The sequence below is a fragment of the Oncorhynchus clarkii genome, chromosome 25 (assembly GCF_045791955.1).
Source record: "Oncorhynchus clarkii lewisi isolate Uvic-CL-2024 chromosome 25, UVic_Ocla_1.0, whole genome shotgun sequence".
NCBI classification, from domain to species: Eukaryota; Metazoa; Chordata; class Actinopteri; order Salmoniformes; family Salmonidae; genus Oncorhynchus; species Oncorhynchus clarkii.
The window spans coordinates 31087621-31107579 of NC_092171.1; the positions used below are offsets into that span (position 1 = coordinate 31087621).

Consider the following 19959-nt stretch of genomic DNA (forward strand, 5'->3'; position numbering starts at 1 on the left):
TGTGGAAACCACAGGGTGGGGAGGACGGGGCACGCCCCATTTATATATATACAGTACACTTTTGTGGTTACTACATGATTCCATATGTGTTATTTCATCGTTTTTGATGTCTTCACTATTATTCTACAATGTAGAAAATTGTCAAAAATAAAGAAAAACCCTTGAATGAGTAGGTGTGTCCACTCTTTTGACAGGTACTGTATATATATATTTTTCTTAAGGAACTCAGTCCGGCTTTAAACGTACTTTTGAAAGTGCTAATAGTAGAATGCACAGGGTGGAATATCCAAATTGGGTAGTGCATCATCAGTTAATCTTGTCATGTTAGTCATTGTGCACCTTGTCATGTTAGTCATTGTGCACCTTGTCATGTTAGTCATTGTGCACCTTGTCATGTTAGTCATTGTGCACCTTGTCATGTTAGTCATTGTGCACCTTGTCATGTTAGTCATTGTGCACCTTTAGAGAGGTGTTAATAACTTGTCAGAAATGTCCAGATCAACTAGCCCATGTCAGCTAATGTTTTTCTATTTAGTTTTTTTAGCCCATAGATATCAGAATTTTGTTAATCAAATATCACATGAATACACAGACATGGCAAAATGTATAGAATTGCAAGAAATAATCTTTAAACCTGCAACATTCTCTCCACCATGAACATGAACATTGGCTTTCTCTCCCCCATGACAAAATGTATAGAATGGCAGGAAATAATCTTTAAACCTGCAACATTCTCTCCACCAACAAGAGGGGTGTGAACAGTGTGTCATGTACAGTGCTTGTGCCCAGAGAAATAGATGCGTGCACAGAAGGGGTGTGGGATGTTCCCCAATGCTGGAAGGGGGCCCCCGAGTGATAAACCTTGGGAACCCCTGGATAAATAAAGCAGTACGTAATGAAGCATTACTTGTGGTTAGTTGTTAACATAACTTGGTTAGTTGTTAACATAACTTGGTTAGTTGTTAACATAACTTGGTTGTTTGAAATTTCTCTGTTATGGTAGAATTTTCAGCCATAACAATTTAATCTCAGATTCATATTGTAACACCCATGGGGTATTTAGGATATAAAAGGGACTGGCCATTCAAACAAGTAGGCACACGACCTGCTGGAGAGGTGAAACAGAGAGGCAAATTTTTTACAAGTCTGCATTTGAAATATCAGCATTTTAAGCCAACACTAAGCCACATTTTCTTTCAAAGCGTGTGTTATTGTCGTTGATGCAGGGTGGGGAACGTGAGTGAGAGATGTAAACACTTGAGCAGGCAGGCTGGCAGACGGAGGCTCAGGTCAGGACAGGCTAGAGACAGGCTTCATCAGCCAGGGGCTGGGCCTCTGATCTCATCCTTCCTGTGTTTACAACACTCGAGTTAAGACTAATCCACCTGCTAGGGAGGGATGACTGTACAGTCTGACAGATTACAGAGAGGTCAAACACAAATACACTCACGTACCAGTGGAGGCTGCTGAGGGGAGGACGAACGGCTGGAATGGAGCTAATGGAATGGAGCTAATGGAATGGAGCTAATGGAATGGAGCTAATGGAATGGAATCAAACGCATCAACGACGTGGTTTCTACGTGGCTGATATCATTCCATTGACTCCATTCCAGCCATTATTTGAGCCGTCCTCCCCTCAGCAGCCTCCACTGGCACGTACTCACACTCGCATACTGTACGCATACACAGACAGACTAACACTGTCATCACACACACACTGACGCACATATACATACACCGAGAACAATAATTGAGACAAACGAGGACAAGTAGACCAGGCCCCCACCTGATGCTGCGGTCCTGACAACCAATAACAGCATACTTCCTGGTGGGGTCGATATCCATGTCATACAGCGTTGTCTTGCGTACGATGTGGTGGGTGCGGGTAAACACGGTTCCTTCATCTGACTGTAAACGACAGGGTAAAACAACCAGAGGTTAAAACAGGTCACCACTCACTGTCATGCTAGTGCCATTAACAACACTACTGTAAATGCTCCAGTGAGAAATGAGAGCTGTTCTATTTAAGCGGTTTTGGCAGACATATTGTTACAATGAGTCATAGTATGCGTCCCTATGGGCCCTGGTCAATAGTAGCACATATAGGGAAGAGGTTTCCATTTGGGACGTAGCCATATTCTAATAAACCACAACATTTATCCTTGTAGGGTTTTTGTTGCTTTTCTAGCAGTGTGCCGTGACTTCTAAAGCAGTCCACGGATTAAATGGTAGAGAATGACAATACTTTCCATCTACTTGTTAATTAGATTGTAACATTTACATACAGAGGGTTAGAATTGCACACCAATCTCAATGTGGATGAATTAGAATTTTCTCCATTTGTTACTTCATACACTGGTTAGGTTAGGTTCCAAGAGTCAACCTGAAAATAGTCTGACTACTTCAGGATTAGACTATCATGTCAAAAGACTGGAAAGACTACCCCAATTCTGAATCTGAAGTTAATCTAGTTCTGTTCACTAAAATGGCTCTGGTCACATGATATCACCAGTCTCACTTAGTCTTCTTCCTCTATGTATACCATTACATCATTATCTGCTTCTTGACGCCCAAAGCTGCCAGCGCTGCTAAGAACAACCTGTAGTAAGGAGGTCCTGCCGGGGACTTGGGGCATACAACAGCCAGGGGACACAGAAAGCCTTAGAGGAAAAGTGTCATTATTAAATAGGCCACTTGGGAGTTTAATTAATTAGCTGTAAGCAACAGGAATAGACAAATTAAACAGGGGTTGGCTGAGCCACGGTTAAGAATGTGGGCCCATGGCCAAAATATGTAGAGAGATCATGATGAAATATTGCCAAGCCTTACCACAAAAGCATTAGTCCCCCTAACCTAGTTAAGCCTCCAGCAGCAGCTGTTCTAGAGCAGCGCCATTGTGTGTGTGTGTTTTACCTTCTGCGCTGTGCGGAAGTAGATGCTCTTGTCAGCGCCACAGCTGATCATCCTGACCTTGCCTTCATTGGCTAAAAGAGAAGGAGCACTGTTACCATGGCAATAATAGCCATGTTAACTTTAAACTGCGAGCTAGTGCCACAATTGACACTTCCGTGACACCTTTGGAAGCCAAAGGTCTGACTTCCATAGCTGATATAACTGTTAAAGGAGTGAGACTTGAGAGTTTGAGGTAAAGGGGGGTGGTTGGCGGGATGTTGTAAAGGGTCAAAGGTCATCTGCAAATCTCACCAGCGAATCGTACAGCGGTGATGGAAGAGGAGTGTTCATCCAGCGTCTGCAGCAGGCTGTACTCCCGCTCTGCATCCAGCACGTGGATCAGCCGGTCTCGACTCGCTGTGGCTAGCAGCTTCAGCCCTGTCACACACAACACACACACACTTAGATTTGATTCATTACCAGACACTCTTAACCAGAGGGACTTACAGTCAGTGCATTCAAATGGGTCAAAACAGCCACATATCACAGTCATTACAAGAGAAAAACCTTCTTCACACCACATATAGGCCTACATTACACTCCAGGACACTCTAGGACACTAGCAACTTACCAGCAGCCAATCCCTGTTCTCCATTTCGGTGGTGGTAAATATTTTTCATTAGGAGGTCCATTTTGTTTTTAACAGCCATAAAGCATCTTATATTAATTAGCGTAAGAACCAATGAGCTGACGGTCACATCACATGGATATCGAAACCAATCAAAAATGGATTTGAAGCACTTCCCCGGAGTGGACTTAACTGAATTTCCAACCGGAATCATTTCAGTAAATGAAAAGCACTATCCTTTCCTTGCTGAGATTGAACGTGGATCCTGGATCTGTTAGCTTTGTGACTTTGTTAACCTTGATCCCAGCTAGATACAATAGCAGGAGGAAAGGTTCACCCTCTTATCCATTGTAATTTAAAAGGCTAAACTGATCCTAGATAAGCACTCCTCTACTCTGAGATGCTTTGTGAATACAGGCCCAGCAGGGCCATGGCTGTTATCTGACTATTATCACCCTCTGAGTTGTTACTATCAAATCAAATTGTATTTGTCACATGCTCCGAATACAACCAGTGTAGACCTTACTGTGAAATGATTACATATAAGCCCTTAACCAACAATGCAAAGTTTTAGAAATATAAGTTAAGAAAATATTCACTAAATAAACAAACAGTTTTAAAAGTAACACCAAATAGCAATAATGAGGCTATATACAGGGGGTACCGGTACCGAGTCTGTGTGCGGGGGCACCGTATACTGCAGGCAGCCAGAGGGAGTGTACTGGGCTTATTCTTAGCCCTCTCTATCTGCTCCTCTGTGTGGTGCCAACTGCCAAATGGATACGTAGAGGAATGATCCACTAAGAACATCAAAATATTATCAATCCTCCTAACATGGGAGCCACTGGATGCATCCCATATGAGACCCTATTACCTATATATAGTGTACTTCTTTTGACCAGGGCCTTCTGACAGATGTGCTGCTACTGGGGCTAGACGATGAAGTTCTGGAGGAGAGCCAAGCAGGTCTGGGACCAATGCCAGGGTACTACCACAGCCCCCAACTCACACACACACCCTCAGGCCTGCCCAAGCCAGGCAGGCATAATATGCTCTGCCTTGGACGGCACTTCACCAGGTCTGATAATGCCCTCTTAATAGCCCACTGAACACACAGACACTCTTTGTAACAACACATTCAAATGAGATGAAACATGGTGTGTTGATATCGTTGACCATAGCAGTAGATACAAAGATAACTTCAAGAATTTTCACATTCCATTTCACAAATCTCTTATCAGATGTTTTGGTTTTAATGTGTGAATCGGGAAAGTTAATTCTATAAAGCTGCTCATTTAAACTTTGACTTAGAAGAATTGACATACAGTACATTTGGACCCAACCCTGTCTCTTTATAACGTGCTGGAGCTCTGAAGTGGTTTGTTTCACAAGTCAACGGGAGGTTGGTGAAGCATCTGGCAACCAGCTGATAGTGGTTTATACCGATAGTAGTATCTTTAACCTTGTTGTCTCTCATTTCCTCCCAGAAGAGGGGAAATCTGCCTTAGCCGTATCAGGCTTGTCATGGCTTGCAAGCGAACAATAAATATCAGTATTCAGTATGAGTTAGCTAACTACATAGAAGGTGAATATGTTATTATGGTAACAATTTGCCTAGTTAAATAAAGGTTAAATAAAACATTTTAAAATAATTCTGTTAACAATTGAATGTACCGGTCTCAGGCTTGGAGTATTCCAGACACAGGATCTCTGAGTCGTGGGCCTGAACGTTCAGAATCTCCCCCATGCTCTCTAGATCGTGGATCCTGCAACAGCAAACAGAACAAAATAGTACTAGATTAGTCCTGTTATGCTCCCATAACAACACCATTTTGTTTTTGCGAGGAGCACACTGTTACAGGTCAGTCTCGCCACACACAGAGACACCGCTGGGCTGCAGTAAAATGCAGAGTAGACCGCCATCATTCAGTTTTGCGTGACAAAGTTAATTAACAAAAAATAGCCTTGGTGTTAACTGGGTCAGCATCTATCCATCCAGTGATGTGGACAGAGAGTCAGCTAGGCTGCTGCCTGAATGGACACCAGCCTACTTCAACCCCAATTTAACAGACACACACGCACGCACGCGCTCACACACACACCCTCCCAGGAGTCTAGTTAGGGAATTTCATTAGGACATAGAGGTGCTGAGTCCTGAGGGGTAGTGAAGGAAAACAAGGCTCTCTCTGGGACGGCATAGCAGGGGTACTGTACCTCAGGGTTTACCCTGATGAAGGTCTACTGACCCAAACATTCATTAGTTTAAAGGGATCCAATCAATTGTTTGTGGAGTAATCAAGAACACCAGTGTGCTAGAGTTTCTCATTCTACAACAGTTTCTTCCATAGACTTTAAACTACAGGTGTGCGAACAAACCACTCTTTTTCTCCAACAGTACCTCAAGGTGCCGGTCCGGTCGCCCGATGCCAGGTGCTGCCCGTCTGGGCTGACACACATGGTCCTGATGCCCGTCCTGGTCTCGGAGGTCTGGGGGTCGGCCTTCTCTCCGTTCCCCGAGTTGAGGCACTCTGTGTCCAGCAGGCCGGCCGTGTTGTTGTCCATGTAGATGATCTTCTGGAGGTCCTGGACAGACGGAGAGGGGGGGGTTATTAGCTGAGCTGAGAATTTGGGGAGGGTGCGCAACAGCGTCAGTTTCCCCCTCTTAAAGCAAAACTATTTTTTTTTTTATAACTAAAACAAGATTGACCACAGTTTGTCGTTTCCAAAGGGAACACATGAGTCATAGTGGGCAGAACAAGAAAGAGGTGGGTAGAGCCAAGCACACACTAGCGATATCCTATTGGTGCATTCTAGTATACATCTGCATATTTCCGTTAGGGAACACCTACTCTGTGAAATGCATGTGTGCAATACCTCAATTCACCTTGCACTCTTTCTAAACAACGCCATTTTTAAAAACTTTTGCAAGTCCACAAAACTTAGTCTGTTCTGTTCAGAACATATTCTAGTTTTGGGAACAGAAAAGTGTATTGAGATCAAATGTTTAAATGATGAGAAGATTTGCAGAATGTCGGCCAAAATCCATCTTGTTCCATCTTCTCCCACTGCCCGCCAGTGGGCTTCCTCTCACTACCATATTTGGTAGTGAGTGGAAACACCAACAGGATGCTTCACATTTATACATCCGGTGAAATATCTCTCTCATTGTTCTATCTTTGGCATAACTCAGGATTCAAAGGTTCTTGAGTAGAACTACTTTGCATCAAAACTCAATCAGCAGTCATTCATATTGAGATCAGGTTTTAGATAAAGGGTGTGTGAGAGTGAGACAGACGCACGTTGCTGATGACGTTGCGGCTAAGAGTTGTGTTGTGTCCATCAGTGTTCCAGAGCCGGACAGTATTGTCTGAAGAACAGCTGAGGAAGGAGCCTGGAGGCAGACAGGGCTGCCTGCCATCACTTACCCTGTCTGGGTACACCTGTACAGGTACAGAGGAAATGAAACATCAGTAGACCTGTCTAGGAGAGATGATGTATATATGAATCTACATACATTTTGGGTACACCTGACAGGTACAGAGGACATGGAAACATTTGTTCTGAACTAGCGTATGCACATCCAGATAGATTCCAGCTGCAGGGGGGACAAATGGCTTCTTCGAAAATAAAAAGATAACCGCACACGGTTTAACAATATACAGTACATTCAGAAAGTATTCAGACCCCTTGACTTTTTCCACACTTTGTTACGTTACAGCCTTATTCTAAAATAGATTCAATAACATCCTCATCAATCTACACACACTACCCCATAATGACAAAGCAAAAACAGGTTTAGACATTTTGGCAAAAGTATAAAAATAGCTTATTTACAAAAGTACTTAGACCCTTTGCTATGAGACTCGAAATTGTGCTCAGGTACATCCTGTTCCATTGATCATTCTGCTCTATTGATCATCCTTGAGATGGTCCTGTGGTAAATTCAATTGATTGGACATGATTTGTAAAGGCACACACCTGTCTATATAAAGGTCCCACTGTTGACAGTGCATGTCAGAGCAAAAACCAAGCCATGAGGTCGAAGGAAATGTCTGTAGAGCTCCAAGACAGGATTGTGTCGAGGCACAGATCTGGGGAAGGGTACCAAAACATTTATGCAGCATTGAACGTCCCCAAGAACACAGTGGCCTCCATCATTCTTAAAAGGAAGACGTTTGGAACCACCAAGACTCTTTCTAGAGCCGGCCGCCCGGCCAAACTGAGCATTCGGGTGAGAAGGGCCTTGTTAAGGGAGGTGACCAAGAACCCGATGGTCACTCTGACAGAGCTCCAGCGTTCATATGTGGAGACGGGAGAACCTTCCAGAAGGACAACCATCTCTGCAGCACTCCACCAATCAGGCCTTTATGGTAGAGTGGTCAGACGGAAGCCACTCCTTAGTAAAAGGCACGTGACAGCCCGCTTGGAGTTTGCCAAAGGGCACCTAAAGACTCTCAGACCATGAGAAACAATATTCTTTCTCTGGTCTGATGAAACCAAGATTGAACTCTTTGGCCTAAATGCCAAGCATCACATCTGGAGAAAACCTGGCACCATCTCTACGGTGAAGCATGGTGGTGGTGGCAGCATCATGTTGTAGGGATGTTTTTTAGCGGTAGGGATTGGGAGACTCGTCAGGATTGAGGGAAAGATGAACGAAGCAAAGTACAGAGATATCCTTGATGAAAACCTGTTCCAGAGCACTCAGGACCTCAGACTGGGGGGAAGTTTAACCTTCCAACAGGACAACGACCCTAAGCACACAGCCAAGACAATGCAGGAGTGGCTTCGGGACAAGTCTCTGAATGTCCTTGAATGGCCCAGCCAGAGCCCGGACTTGAACCCGATCGAACATCTCTGGAGAGACCTGAAAATAGCTGTACAGCGACGCTCCCCATCTAACCTGACAGAGCTTGAGAGGATCTGCAGAGAAGAATGGGAGAAACTCGCCAAATACAGGTGTGCCAAGCTTGTAGCGTCATACCCAAGAAAACGCGAGGCTGTACTTTCTGCCAAAGGTGCTTCAACAAAGTACTGCGTAAAGGGTCTGAATACTTAAGTAAATGTGATTTCAGTTGTTGTTTTTTTATAAATGTGCAAATAAGGCTGTAACGTAACAAAATGTGAAAAAAGTTAAGGGGTCTGAATACTTTCCGAATGCACTGTATATGAGACCACCATTCAACAGTGTGCAACAGGTATCTTGTTTATTTTCTACATGTAAAACGATCTCTACACAGGGAGTAAAGAGCAACATGTTCCTCCAGGCCTCCCTCCCGGCCTTACCTCGACATTCCACACGCAGGCCGAGTGGTAAAGGGCGGAGTAGACCTTGCCTACTTTGCGGAGGTCCCGTACGTCCCACACGTACAGGCTGTGGTCGTTGTAGACACAGGACAGCCAGCGGCTCGCAGGGTCGTAAGATACAGCCACCGTGTCTGGACACCGGGCGTCCATCTTGTGGCTGAAGAGGTGACTGGAGGGAGGGAGAGTTAGGATGTAATAACACTGTAATACTCTAATCAAATAAATATATATATTGAATTTATAAAGCACTTTTCCAGAACCCAGAGATACTTTATAGTTACAGTACAAGCTAACCCAATTCAGTGGTTATGAGAAAAGCCCAGCTATTGGCTGGGCTGGCATCCCTTTACCAACGATTTAATGGTTGTGTTTTTGGCCAGAGCATAATGTGCCTGCCTACTGGAGAGGTCTTGCCCGTCTATGGAGTTTCCCACAGAAACTTCTACAAACAGTAGTGAGCTGACCTTGATGGCTTCACTTAATAGCAGCTTCGACATGACCTACACAGCCATCTATGGGCCCTGGTCAAAAGTAATACACCGAATAGACATGACCTACACAGCCATCTATGGGCCCTGGTCAAAAGTAATACACCGAATAGACATGACCTACACAGCCATCTATGGGCCCTGGTCAAAAGTAATACACCGAATAGACATGACCTACACAGCCATCTATGGGCCCTGGTCAAAAGTAATACACCGAATAGGGAAAAGGGTGTCATTTGGGATGCAAACATGCAGTAAGTTATTTCATTGGTGGGATTTTTCACAACCCACACAAACATGCAGTAAGTTATTCCATTGGTGGGATTTTTCACAACCCACACAAACATGCTACATACATGACTATTCAGCTAATCTGTTATAACATCTGGGTTCTATTGTCAGGAAGTCAGTTGAACAGGGAAATGAACCAGCAGCATTCCAGACTCTGCATTCACTCAGTCCATATTTATGAGGAGAAGAACTAACTCTCAGAGGAATCTCTGTCCGTCTTACTGAAGGCATCAACAACAAAATGTTGATTTAAAAAGAGATAGAGGGGGATACAGGAATACAAAACAATGACATTTAACTCCAGCTGGGCCCACGTGCATCCTGGATGAACAGGAAATCATTAAAGGGTATTTTGTGTAGTTGGTTTGCTTGGTATTTGCATAAGTATGTAGAGTATGATGCTGTATGAGAACAAGATACCACACAACCCACACCGCTCTGGCTAACCAACAGGACAGACAGAGACTGTTCCCACTTCCCACAGTCAAAAAGACACAATTTAAATACTTCATTCACGACCAGGGCGACATTTAAAAGTCATAATGTTGACAAAAAACAGGTTCTCTCATATCCATTTTTTCCCCTATGTCACTATACAGGCAATTACAGCCCCAATTGATTATAAAATATGAATTATTGCACACATGAAAACCTCTGTACGTCGTCATTGTGTGGAGGTTAAGGTCAGGGACACTCACCTAGCCTCCACAACGGTGGCGATGTCTGTGCCCAGGCAGTGTGGGCGTGGCAGGGTACAGATGAAGTGCAGGTTGACAGGGCTGAAGGCCCTAACCGTGCCGTCGGCACAGCCACAGAAGATCAGCTCGTCCGTCACAGACAGAGATGTGGCCTGACTGGTCTGCAGGGCAGAGGAGGATGGTTAGAAAGGACACACTTACTGTCCACTACGTAAAACACACACAGCAGGGTTTCCTCCACTACAGGATGTAGAGAAGACAGGACAGGGACCGCCTGGCTCCATTCCCTTCTGCCTCACTAGAGCAACACATAGGGAATAGGGTGCTATTTGGGATGCAGCCCAGGACTTCAGGGAAATGAATTGCAGAGACAGCAGAAAATAGCTACAGTACTGTCTGTTAATGATATTGAACATATTGAATTGAAGACCATTGCCAGAGAGGCATCAAAGAACCCACTAGAAACTAGCAGTCACAGTGTTTCCCATAGGGTTTTTTTCAGCAGCGGAAAGGTTAGCTTAGGGGAGAGGGGGCGTGGCCAATGGCACGGTCTCCGACCCAACATTTTAAATGTCCAGCTCTTGGCCGTAGAAACAACATTTCCTGCAATTCTAGCTTTTTTTGCATTGTTCTTACGCTATCTGTGACTCAAATATTACAACAAAATCAATGGGGGCCACATTCCATGACATTTGGGGAATTTTTGATTCTCCCTGAAGTCTAGTTTTTATTTTTGTTAGTTCTCAAAAATGATCTTATTTAAAAATATGTTTCTCCATTACCTTCTCTTCATACTTTATAACTGGTTGAAGATGTTCAAGTTTACAGTGTAAATATTTTACCATCACGGAAAGAGTTCGGTATAAGGCTCGCCACTGCTAAATCAACATTAACATTGAGTAAGCATCACATACTTGTCTGTCTGTGGGAATACTGATTACCACACTTTACTGTAGCTAGGAACCTGAGTAAACAATATAAGAACATCTCTCAAGTAGTTTAATCTAGGCAGAAGAAGTGGCTTCACTAGAAAATACATATTTTGAAAATGAAACAGTTCAACAACAAAACAGTTTGACCGAAACAGAATAACATGCAGTATATTTCACTGTGGTGAAGGAGATGGGATATGGTATCCACTCCATGAACCACACAACATATATTTCACTGTGGTGAAGGAGATGGGATATGGTATCCACTCCATGAACCACACAACATATATTTCACTGTGGTGAAGGAGATGGGATATGGTATCCACTCCATGAACCACACAACATATATTTCACTGTGGTGAAGGAGATGGGATATGGTATCCACTCCATGAACCACACAACATATATTTCACTGTGGTGAAGGAGATGGGATATGGTATCCACTCCATGAACCACACAACATATATTTCACTGTGGTGAAGGAGATGGGATATGGTATCCACTCCATGAACCACACAACATATATTTCACTGTGGTGAAGGAGATGGGATATGGTATCCACTCCATGAACCACACAACATATATTTCACTGTGGTGAAGGAGATGGGATATGGTATCCACTCCATGAACCACACAACATATATTTCACTGTGGTGAAGGAGATGGGATATGGTATCCACTCCATGAACCACACAACATATATTTCACTGTGGTGAAGGAGATGGGATATGGTATCCACTCCATGAACCACACAACATATATTTCACTGTGGTGAAGGAGATGGGATATGGTATCCACTCCATGAACCACACAACATATATTTCACTGTGGTGAAGGAGATGGGATATGGTATCCACTCCATGAACCACACAACATATATTTCACTGTGGTGAAGGAGATGGGATATGGTATCCACTCCATGAACCACACAACATGTATTTCACTGTGGTGAAGGAGATGGGATATGGTATCCACTCCATGAACCACACAACATATATTTCACTGTGGTGAAGGAGATGGGATATGGTATCCACTCCATGAACAACAGATATTTCACTGTGGTGAAGGAGATGGGATATGGTATCCACTCCATGAACAACAGATATTTCACTGTGGTGAAGGAGATGGGATATGGTATCCACTCCATGAACCACACAACATATATTTCACTGTGGTGAAGGAGATGGGATATGGTATCCACTCCATGAACCACACAACATATATTTCACTGTGGTGAAGGTGATGGGATATGGTATCCACTCCATGAACCACACAACATATATTTCACTGTGGTGAAGGTGATGGGATATGGTATCCACTCCATGAACCACACAACATATATTTCACTGTGGTGAAGGAGATGGGATATGGTATCCACTCCATAAACAACAGATATTTCACTGTGGTGAAGGTGATGGGATATGGTATCCACTCCATGAACCACACATCATATATTTCACTGTGGTGAAGGAGATGGGATATGGTATCCACTCCATGAACCACACAACATATATTTCACTGTGGTGAAGGAGATGGGATATGGTATCCACTCCATGAACCACACAACAGATCCAGATCTAGGCATCCAGCTTGAAAATAACAACACACAATATAATTTCACAATTTACCAGAATGATGCTTGAAATGATGAATAACAGTAATTCAGTCAAGCATGCAGCCCAGAATGGACACAACTTTTTCTCCAAGTCCAATAACAGTCATTTACTAAATGTGTTTTTGACACGTTGACACGCATGCCAGAGAAGCAACCATCTTAGAAGGGGAGAAACCAATATACGAAAGTGGCAGCTTCAAGTGGCCTCTGGGGAAGAGTGTAGTTGTGACAGAGGATGATCCCGCTCATGGCCTACAGCAGATAAGATATGCAGTTCATGTGAGGGGATGAAAGACATGTCCTAGTTGGATGTTGTGGTCACATGATACAGGCTAGATCACAGCCTGCTTTTAAATTAATCCACACTGGTAGCTTCACAGTGAGAATGTTAAGAGCGTAAATTAATGAAGTCAGTTTTGAGATGAGCAGCTTGAGTGGAGAAGTTTATATCAGCTGTCTGATATGCCAGGATGGAATGTGATGGAGTAGCTGCAGTTGAGACAGAACAAGCATTGTAGCTCTCTCTCTCTCTCTCTCCCCCTCTCTCCCTCTCCCCCCCTCTCTCCCTCTCCCTCCCTCCCTCCCTCTCTCCCTCCCTCCCTCCCTCTCTCCCTCCCTCCCTCTCTCTCTCCCTCCCATGCTTTGGTCCTGTGTCTGCTACAAAAGCATGACTGTGCACCCACTTCAGCCCTGTTAGCAGAGTGGGGTTACAATCATGTGGTACAAGTTCAGAAAAAGGTTGTTGTGACCTCAGAGCTGGTTTAATCGTAATGCTGCATGAATTCTGTAGCCGGAGAGGCAGGTAGCCTAGTGGTTAAGAGTGTTGGGACAGTAACCAAAAGGTCACTGGTTCTGTCGATGTGCCCTTGAGCAAGGCACTTAACAATAATTGCACCTGTTACTCGCTCTGGATAAAAGCTTCTGCTAAATGACTAAAATGTCAAATGTAATGTAAACTGTAAAAGCTGACTGTTTGACTGATAATTCCCATGCAGTACATTACAGCTAAAACCCACAAACAGAGTATCCCACAAGTCAACATAATTTTCTCAGGCCCTCAGAACTTGAGGTGAGCACTAGCAGTGATGTGAAACACTGATGAGTTCATGTTTGTTCTCACACCAAAGTAAAGTGACCAGTGATGTGAGCAGTGATGCTGATAATGGCATCACATTGACCACAGCTTGTCATGTGAATTAATGTCAGCCTATAGCGAAAGGTGGTGCTCACATCAACACACACCAATGGGGTGGAATGTCAAAGGCATGATAGAATGCAGCATTCTGAGAAACCCTCCAATTGGATGCTCAGGGGAAACGGAGGGGGCGGGGAATAACTTTCAGCTGTTGTGACATGGAACTGCAGGACAGGCAATGGACAGACTTACTGTGACACTGTCGTTCTTCTGGACAGTGTGAGAGGAGGGAAAAGCACAACAACACTGATATTAGACAGACAGCAGCATGGAAGGTCAAATTAATACTCCACCAACACGAGCCAATTGTCTGTCTATAATTTACCTTTATACAGAAGTGAAAGCTGTGTTTTGTAGGACAAAGTCGGTGTCTAGATTACATGTAGCATGAGGATATTTTGAAGTAGCTAAGTCAAGTGAAAGTTTGAAACTGTGCCACATATAGATTGAAAAGGGGTTATATTCTAATTTGATCATGCAGTAGAAAGCTGTGATAAATCACTAACTCTCTCTGCCAACATTTACACATAATCGTTACAATAGTGATACATCTCCATTCATTCAGACAGTTTTAGACAAAACGATTTAGTGTTACTCTACATCTGTGGATACAGCCAGGCAGCTACAGTCTCAGTGAAACAGGGAACAGGGAAGTAGCCCACTGCCTGAATTTGTCCAATAAACTGGAATATGTCATCAAATTCAGGGTTTCATTTTTAGTTTATTGCCTTTTCAACCCTGCAGAGGAATACTTATGATTATAAATATTGAGTCAAGGAAGCCGATTCTTGATTTTATGAATTTGTCTTATAACAAGTCTCATGTCTGTTTTCGGTTGCAAAAGGTTTTGCTACGTTGGGCCCTTAATGAACGTGACGCCAGAGTCTACTAACTCACCCTTAGCTCCACCCATTTATCCAGCAGGCGTTTGTCACTGAACTCGCAGAGCAGGCCCGAGGAGGTGATGCAGAAGGTGCTGCCAGCTTTACGACCCTTCCCACACGCCACGTCAGAGAAGAAGTTGTTCCTCAGCTCCCCCAGGAGCCCTGAGCGACCCAGCAGAGGAACCGTGGCGTTCACCTAGCGGACGGACAGAGGGAGGCAGGGAGGGAAGAAGGAATGGAGAGATGGTTAGAGAGACATTGCTATGGGGTCTGAAAGATCTAGTCCATCAGTTTGTTATGTTGTCCCAAACCCCGGGATGTCAGACCTTCTATACGGCCTCAACATGGCTATTGAAGTTGATGTGTGACATTTGTCTTTATTCTAATAGCTTGAGCGATTAGAGAGAAGTTTCTCCAACTGTTCTTCTGACCTCCAACCCAGCGTTGTACATATTTGTTACATTCCAACAATAAACATTTCCTTTATGAAAGTCTTATAAATTGAAAAATTATTTCTACAGCTTATTAGCGTACACCTAATATGTCCCCCCCCCCCCCCCCCCCCCCCCGTTGATGATGCTCATTATATATATATTGTTGAACCAAAGGATTACATGTAACAAAAAGGAAATACACAATTATTATGTGAAATTGAATGAAACAATAATGTATGTTGATGCTAATATGATGTACAATATTCCACTATGTTTCTACATGATAACAATAGAGTAATATATTTAATATGCCATATACATTTTTTTAACAGTTTCACTAATTAATTTGAATGAACTTAATCATTATGACACACCCCTCACTACTGTCATTGGTTACACTAATTGCACTGCTTGTCTCCATAACCTGGTTGAAGTATTCATGACATTACCCTGAGGAAGGCACAGTGATGCCCAAACGTTGGTAAATACCCAATAAATTGCTGGGAGATTTACATGGAGTGTGCAACTTTATTTATTTTGATAGTTTACATTACAACAATAACACAAGTGATTAAACTAATGATCAGCGGCTTGCTGATTAATTGCATAGATTAGTGTTGGAATTGAACCAATATATGGAACGGCTGAAGATCAAGAGGACAAGTTGGGGGAAATGACACCCTATTCCCTACATAATGCATTATATAGGGAAGAGTGTGCAATTTGGCACGCAACCATGATATTAGAGAAACATTCCTGAGAGGCTCAGTTAGAACCAGCATTAGTTATTATTTGTCAGTTATGGATGAGTGATGGAGCTGAGGGATAAGCCTGGAGAAATATAACCACTCTCAAATTCATAGACAGAGCTGTGGATGCAAGGACTGACTATCCATTTTCATTTTTTATCTAACCTTTATTTAATTAGGGAAGTCAGTTAAGAACAAATTCTTATTTACAATGACGGCCTACACCGGCCAAACCCAGACGACGCTTGGCCAATTGTGCGCCGACCCACAGGACTCCCAATCACGGCTGGTTGTGATACAGCCTGGAATCGAACCAGGGTGTCTGTAGTGACGCCTCAAGCACTGAGATGCAGTGCCTTAGACCGCCGCGCCACTCAGGAGCCCATGATATCATGATATAGCCATAGACTACCGTTCAAAAGTTTGGGGTCACTTAGAAATGTCCTTATTTTTTAAAGAAAAGCACATTTTTTGTCCATTAAAATAAAATAAATCAGAAATACAGTGTAGAGATAGTTAATGTTGTAAATGACTATTGTAGCTGGACACGGCAGACTTTTAATGAAATATCTACATAGGCGTACAGAGGCCCATTATCAGCAACCATCACTCCTGTGTTCTAATGGCATGTTGTGCAAGCTAATCCAAGTTTATCATTTTAAAAGGATAATTGATCATTAGAAAACCCTTTTGCAATTATGTTAGCAGAGCTGAAAACTGTTGTTCTGATTAAATAAGCAATAAAACTGGCCTTCTTCAGACTAGTTGAGTATCTGGAGCATCAGCATTTGTGGGTTCAATTACGGGCTCAAAATGGCCAGAAACAAAGAACTTTCTTCTGAAACTCGCCAGTATATTATTGTTCGGAGAAATGAAGGCTATTCCATGCCAGAGATCTCGTACAACGCTGTGTACTACTCCCTTCAAAGAACAGAGCAAACTGGCCATAACCAGAATAGAAAGATGAGTAGGAGGCCCCGGTGCACAACTGAGCAAGAGGACAAGTACATTAGAGTGTCTAGTTTGAGAAACAGACGCCTCACAAGTCCTCAACTGGCAGCTTCATTAAATAGTACAGGCAAAACGCCAGTCTCAACGTCAACAGTGAAGAGGCGACTGACTCCAGGATGCTGGCCTTCTAGGCAGAGTTGCCACCCGACATGTGCTCTCTCTAATTCTCTCTTTCTTTCTCTCTCTCGGAGGACCTGAGCCCTAGGACCATGCCCCAGGACTACCTGACATGATGTACTCCTTGCTGTCCCCAGTCCACCTGGCCATGCTGCTGCTCCAGTTTCAACTGTTCTGCCTTATTATTATTCGACCATGCTGGTCATTTATGAACATTTGAACATCTTGGCCATGTTCTGTTATAATCTCCACCCGGCACAGCCAGAAGAGGACTGGCCACCCCACATAGCCTGGTTCCTCTCTAGGTTTCTTCCTAGGTTTTGGCCTTTCTAGGGAGTTTTTCCTAGCCACCGTGCTTCTACACCTGCATTGCTTGCTGTTTGGGGGTTTTAGGCTGGGTTTCTGTACAGCACTTTGAGATATCAGCAGATGTACAAAGGGCTATATAAATAAATTGGATTTGATTTGAAAAAGCAATAGGCTGGCCAATAAAAATACAAGTTTAAGATGGGCAAAAGAACACAGACACTGGACAGAGGAAGATTGGAAAAAGTTATGGACAGACAAATCTAAGTTTGAGGTGTTCGGATCACAAAGAAGAACATTCGTGAGACACAAAATGTGATGGTCTGGGGGTGCTGTGGTGGTGGTAAAGTGGGACATTTGTACAGGGTAAAAGGGATCTTGAAGAAGGAAGGCTATCACTCCATTTTGCAACGCCATGCCATACCCTGTGGACAGCGCTTAATTGGAGCCAGTTTCCTCCTACAACAGGACAATGACACAAAGCACAGCTTCAAACTATGCAAGAACTACTTAGGGAAGAAGCAGTCATCTGGTATTCTGTCTATAATGGAGTGGCCAGCACAGTCACCGGATCTCAACCCTATTGTGCTATTGTGGGAGCAGCTTGACCGTATGGTACGTAAGAAGTGCCCATCAAGCCAATCCAACTTGTGGGAGGTGCTTCAGGAAGCATGAGGTGAAATCTCATCAGATTACCTCAACAAATTGACAACTAGAATGCCAAAGGTCTGCAAGGCTATAATTGCTGCAAATGGAGGATTATATGACGAAAGCAAAGTTTGAAGGACACAATTATTATTCAAATTAAAAATAATTATTTATAACCATGTCAACATCTTGACTATATTTCCTATTCATTTTGCAACTCATTGCATGTATGTTTTCATGGAAAACAAGGACATTTCTAAGTGACCCCAAACTTTTGAACAGTAGTGTATATCCATATCAACATTTATACTGAACAAAAATATAAACACAATATGCAAGAATTCAAGATTTTACTCCGTTACAGTTCATAGAAGGAAATCAGTCAAGTGAAATAAATTCATTAGGTCCTAATCTATGGATTTCACATGACTGGGCAGGGGCGCAGGGGCCCACCCACTTGGGAGCCAAGTCTACCCACTGGGGAGCCAGGCTCAACCAATCAGAATACGTTTTTTTCCTACAAAAGGGCTTTATTACAGACAGTCAGCATGCCAATTGCACACTCCCTCAAAACTTGAGACATCGGTGGCATTGTGTTGTGACAAAACTGCACATTTTAGAGTGGCCTTTTATTGTCCCCAGCACAAGGAGCACCTGTGTAATGATAATGCTGTTTAATCAGTTTCTTGATATGCCACACCTGTCAGGTGGATGGATTATCTTGGCAATGGAGAAATGCTCACTAACAGGGATGAACACAAATTTGTGCACAACATTGTAGAGAAATAAGCTTGTGTGTATGGAACATTTCTGGGATCTTATTTAAACTCATGAAAAATGGGACCAACACTTTACATGTTGTGTTTCTATTTTTGTTCAGTATAGTTTTATCCATGTTGAGGCTATATAGTGTTTGTTTACATTGTTTACAAATATTGGCTTATATTTTGGGTTCTGATGGTGTATGACAGGTGAACTAAGCTCAGGAGGCATTTATACATTATATTCTTCAGGAAACAATCAATGGGCACATATCATTCATTTACATCAAAAATGAATGTAGCAACTGCACACTGCCCCTTTAAGAAATGTTGTTGTTGGTGTGACTGTGTGAATACCTTGGATGATTTGGTGTGATCCAGGTACCAGAACTTGACGTGCCTGTTCCCTGCCGTGACAAAGTAGTTGCTGTCATCTGAGAAGGACACAGCTGTGACTTTACTGGACACCTTGTTGGCTGCCACCACTATGTTTTTCTGAGCAGAGAAGAAGAACACAGAACAGAACTTTAGATCAACGGTGGATATATACTTTGTCCTCAGACAAGAATAAAGTAAAAATAGTATAAAACATTGAAGGGTAGCTCAAAAACAGCACTTAGCATTTTCCACTATAACGGTCTAGTGCATTAGGAAAGTATTCAGACATTTTCAACATCTTGTTATATTACAGCCTTAATCTAAAAAAAAAATTAAAATCTCTCCTCAATCTACACACAATATCCCATAATGACAATGCGAATGTATTAAAAATAAAAAACAGAATTACCTTATAAGTATTCAGACCCTTTTCTATGAGACTCAAAAATGAGCTCAGGTGCATCCTGTTTCCACTAATCATCCTTGAGATGTTTCTACAACATGATTTGAGTCCCGCTATGATATATTCAATTGATTGGACATGATTTGAAAGGCACACACCTGTCTATATAAGGGCCACAGTTGACAGTGCATGTCAGAGCAAAAACCAAGCCATGAGGTTGAA

The 19959-nt window shown here is 43.0% G+C and overlaps 1 protein-coding gene across 7 annotated transcripts in view; it reads right to left on the minus strand.

Annotated features, from left to right (window-relative positions):
* LOC139384201 (mitogen-activated protein kinase-binding protein 1-like) overlaps nucleotides 1-19959 on the minus strand; it is a 61782-nt gene that overhangs the window by 18478 nt on the left and 23345 nt on the right. For 6 of the 7 annotated variants that reach the window (XM_071128928.1, XM_071128923.1, XM_071128929.1 and 3 more), the window contains exons 6-16: nucleotides 19314-19451; nucleotides 14944-15126; nucleotides 14239-14256; nucleotides 10305-10465; nucleotides 8807-8996; nucleotides 6820-6960; nucleotides 5919-6103; nucleotides 5195-5286; nucleotides 3205-3330; nucleotides 2914-2984; nucleotides 1787-1908 (exon numbers count right to left, since the gene is read on the minus strand). In XM_071128928.1, the coding sequence (XP_070985029.1) occupies nucleotides 1787-1908; nucleotides 2914-2984; nucleotides 3205-3330; nucleotides 5195-5286; nucleotides 5919-6103; nucleotides 6820-6960; nucleotides 8807-8996; nucleotides 10305-10465; nucleotides 14239-14256; nucleotides 14944-15126; nucleotides 19314-19451 (1427 nt within the window). The remainder of the gene's footprint in view (nucleotides 1-1786; nucleotides 1909-2913; nucleotides 2985-3204; nucleotides 3331-5194; nucleotides 5287-5918; nucleotides 6104-6819; nucleotides 6961-8806; nucleotides 8997-10304; nucleotides 10466-14238; nucleotides 14257-14943; nucleotides 15127-19313; nucleotides 19452-19959) is intronic. The other variant, XM_071128926.1, reaches the window with a different exon arrangement.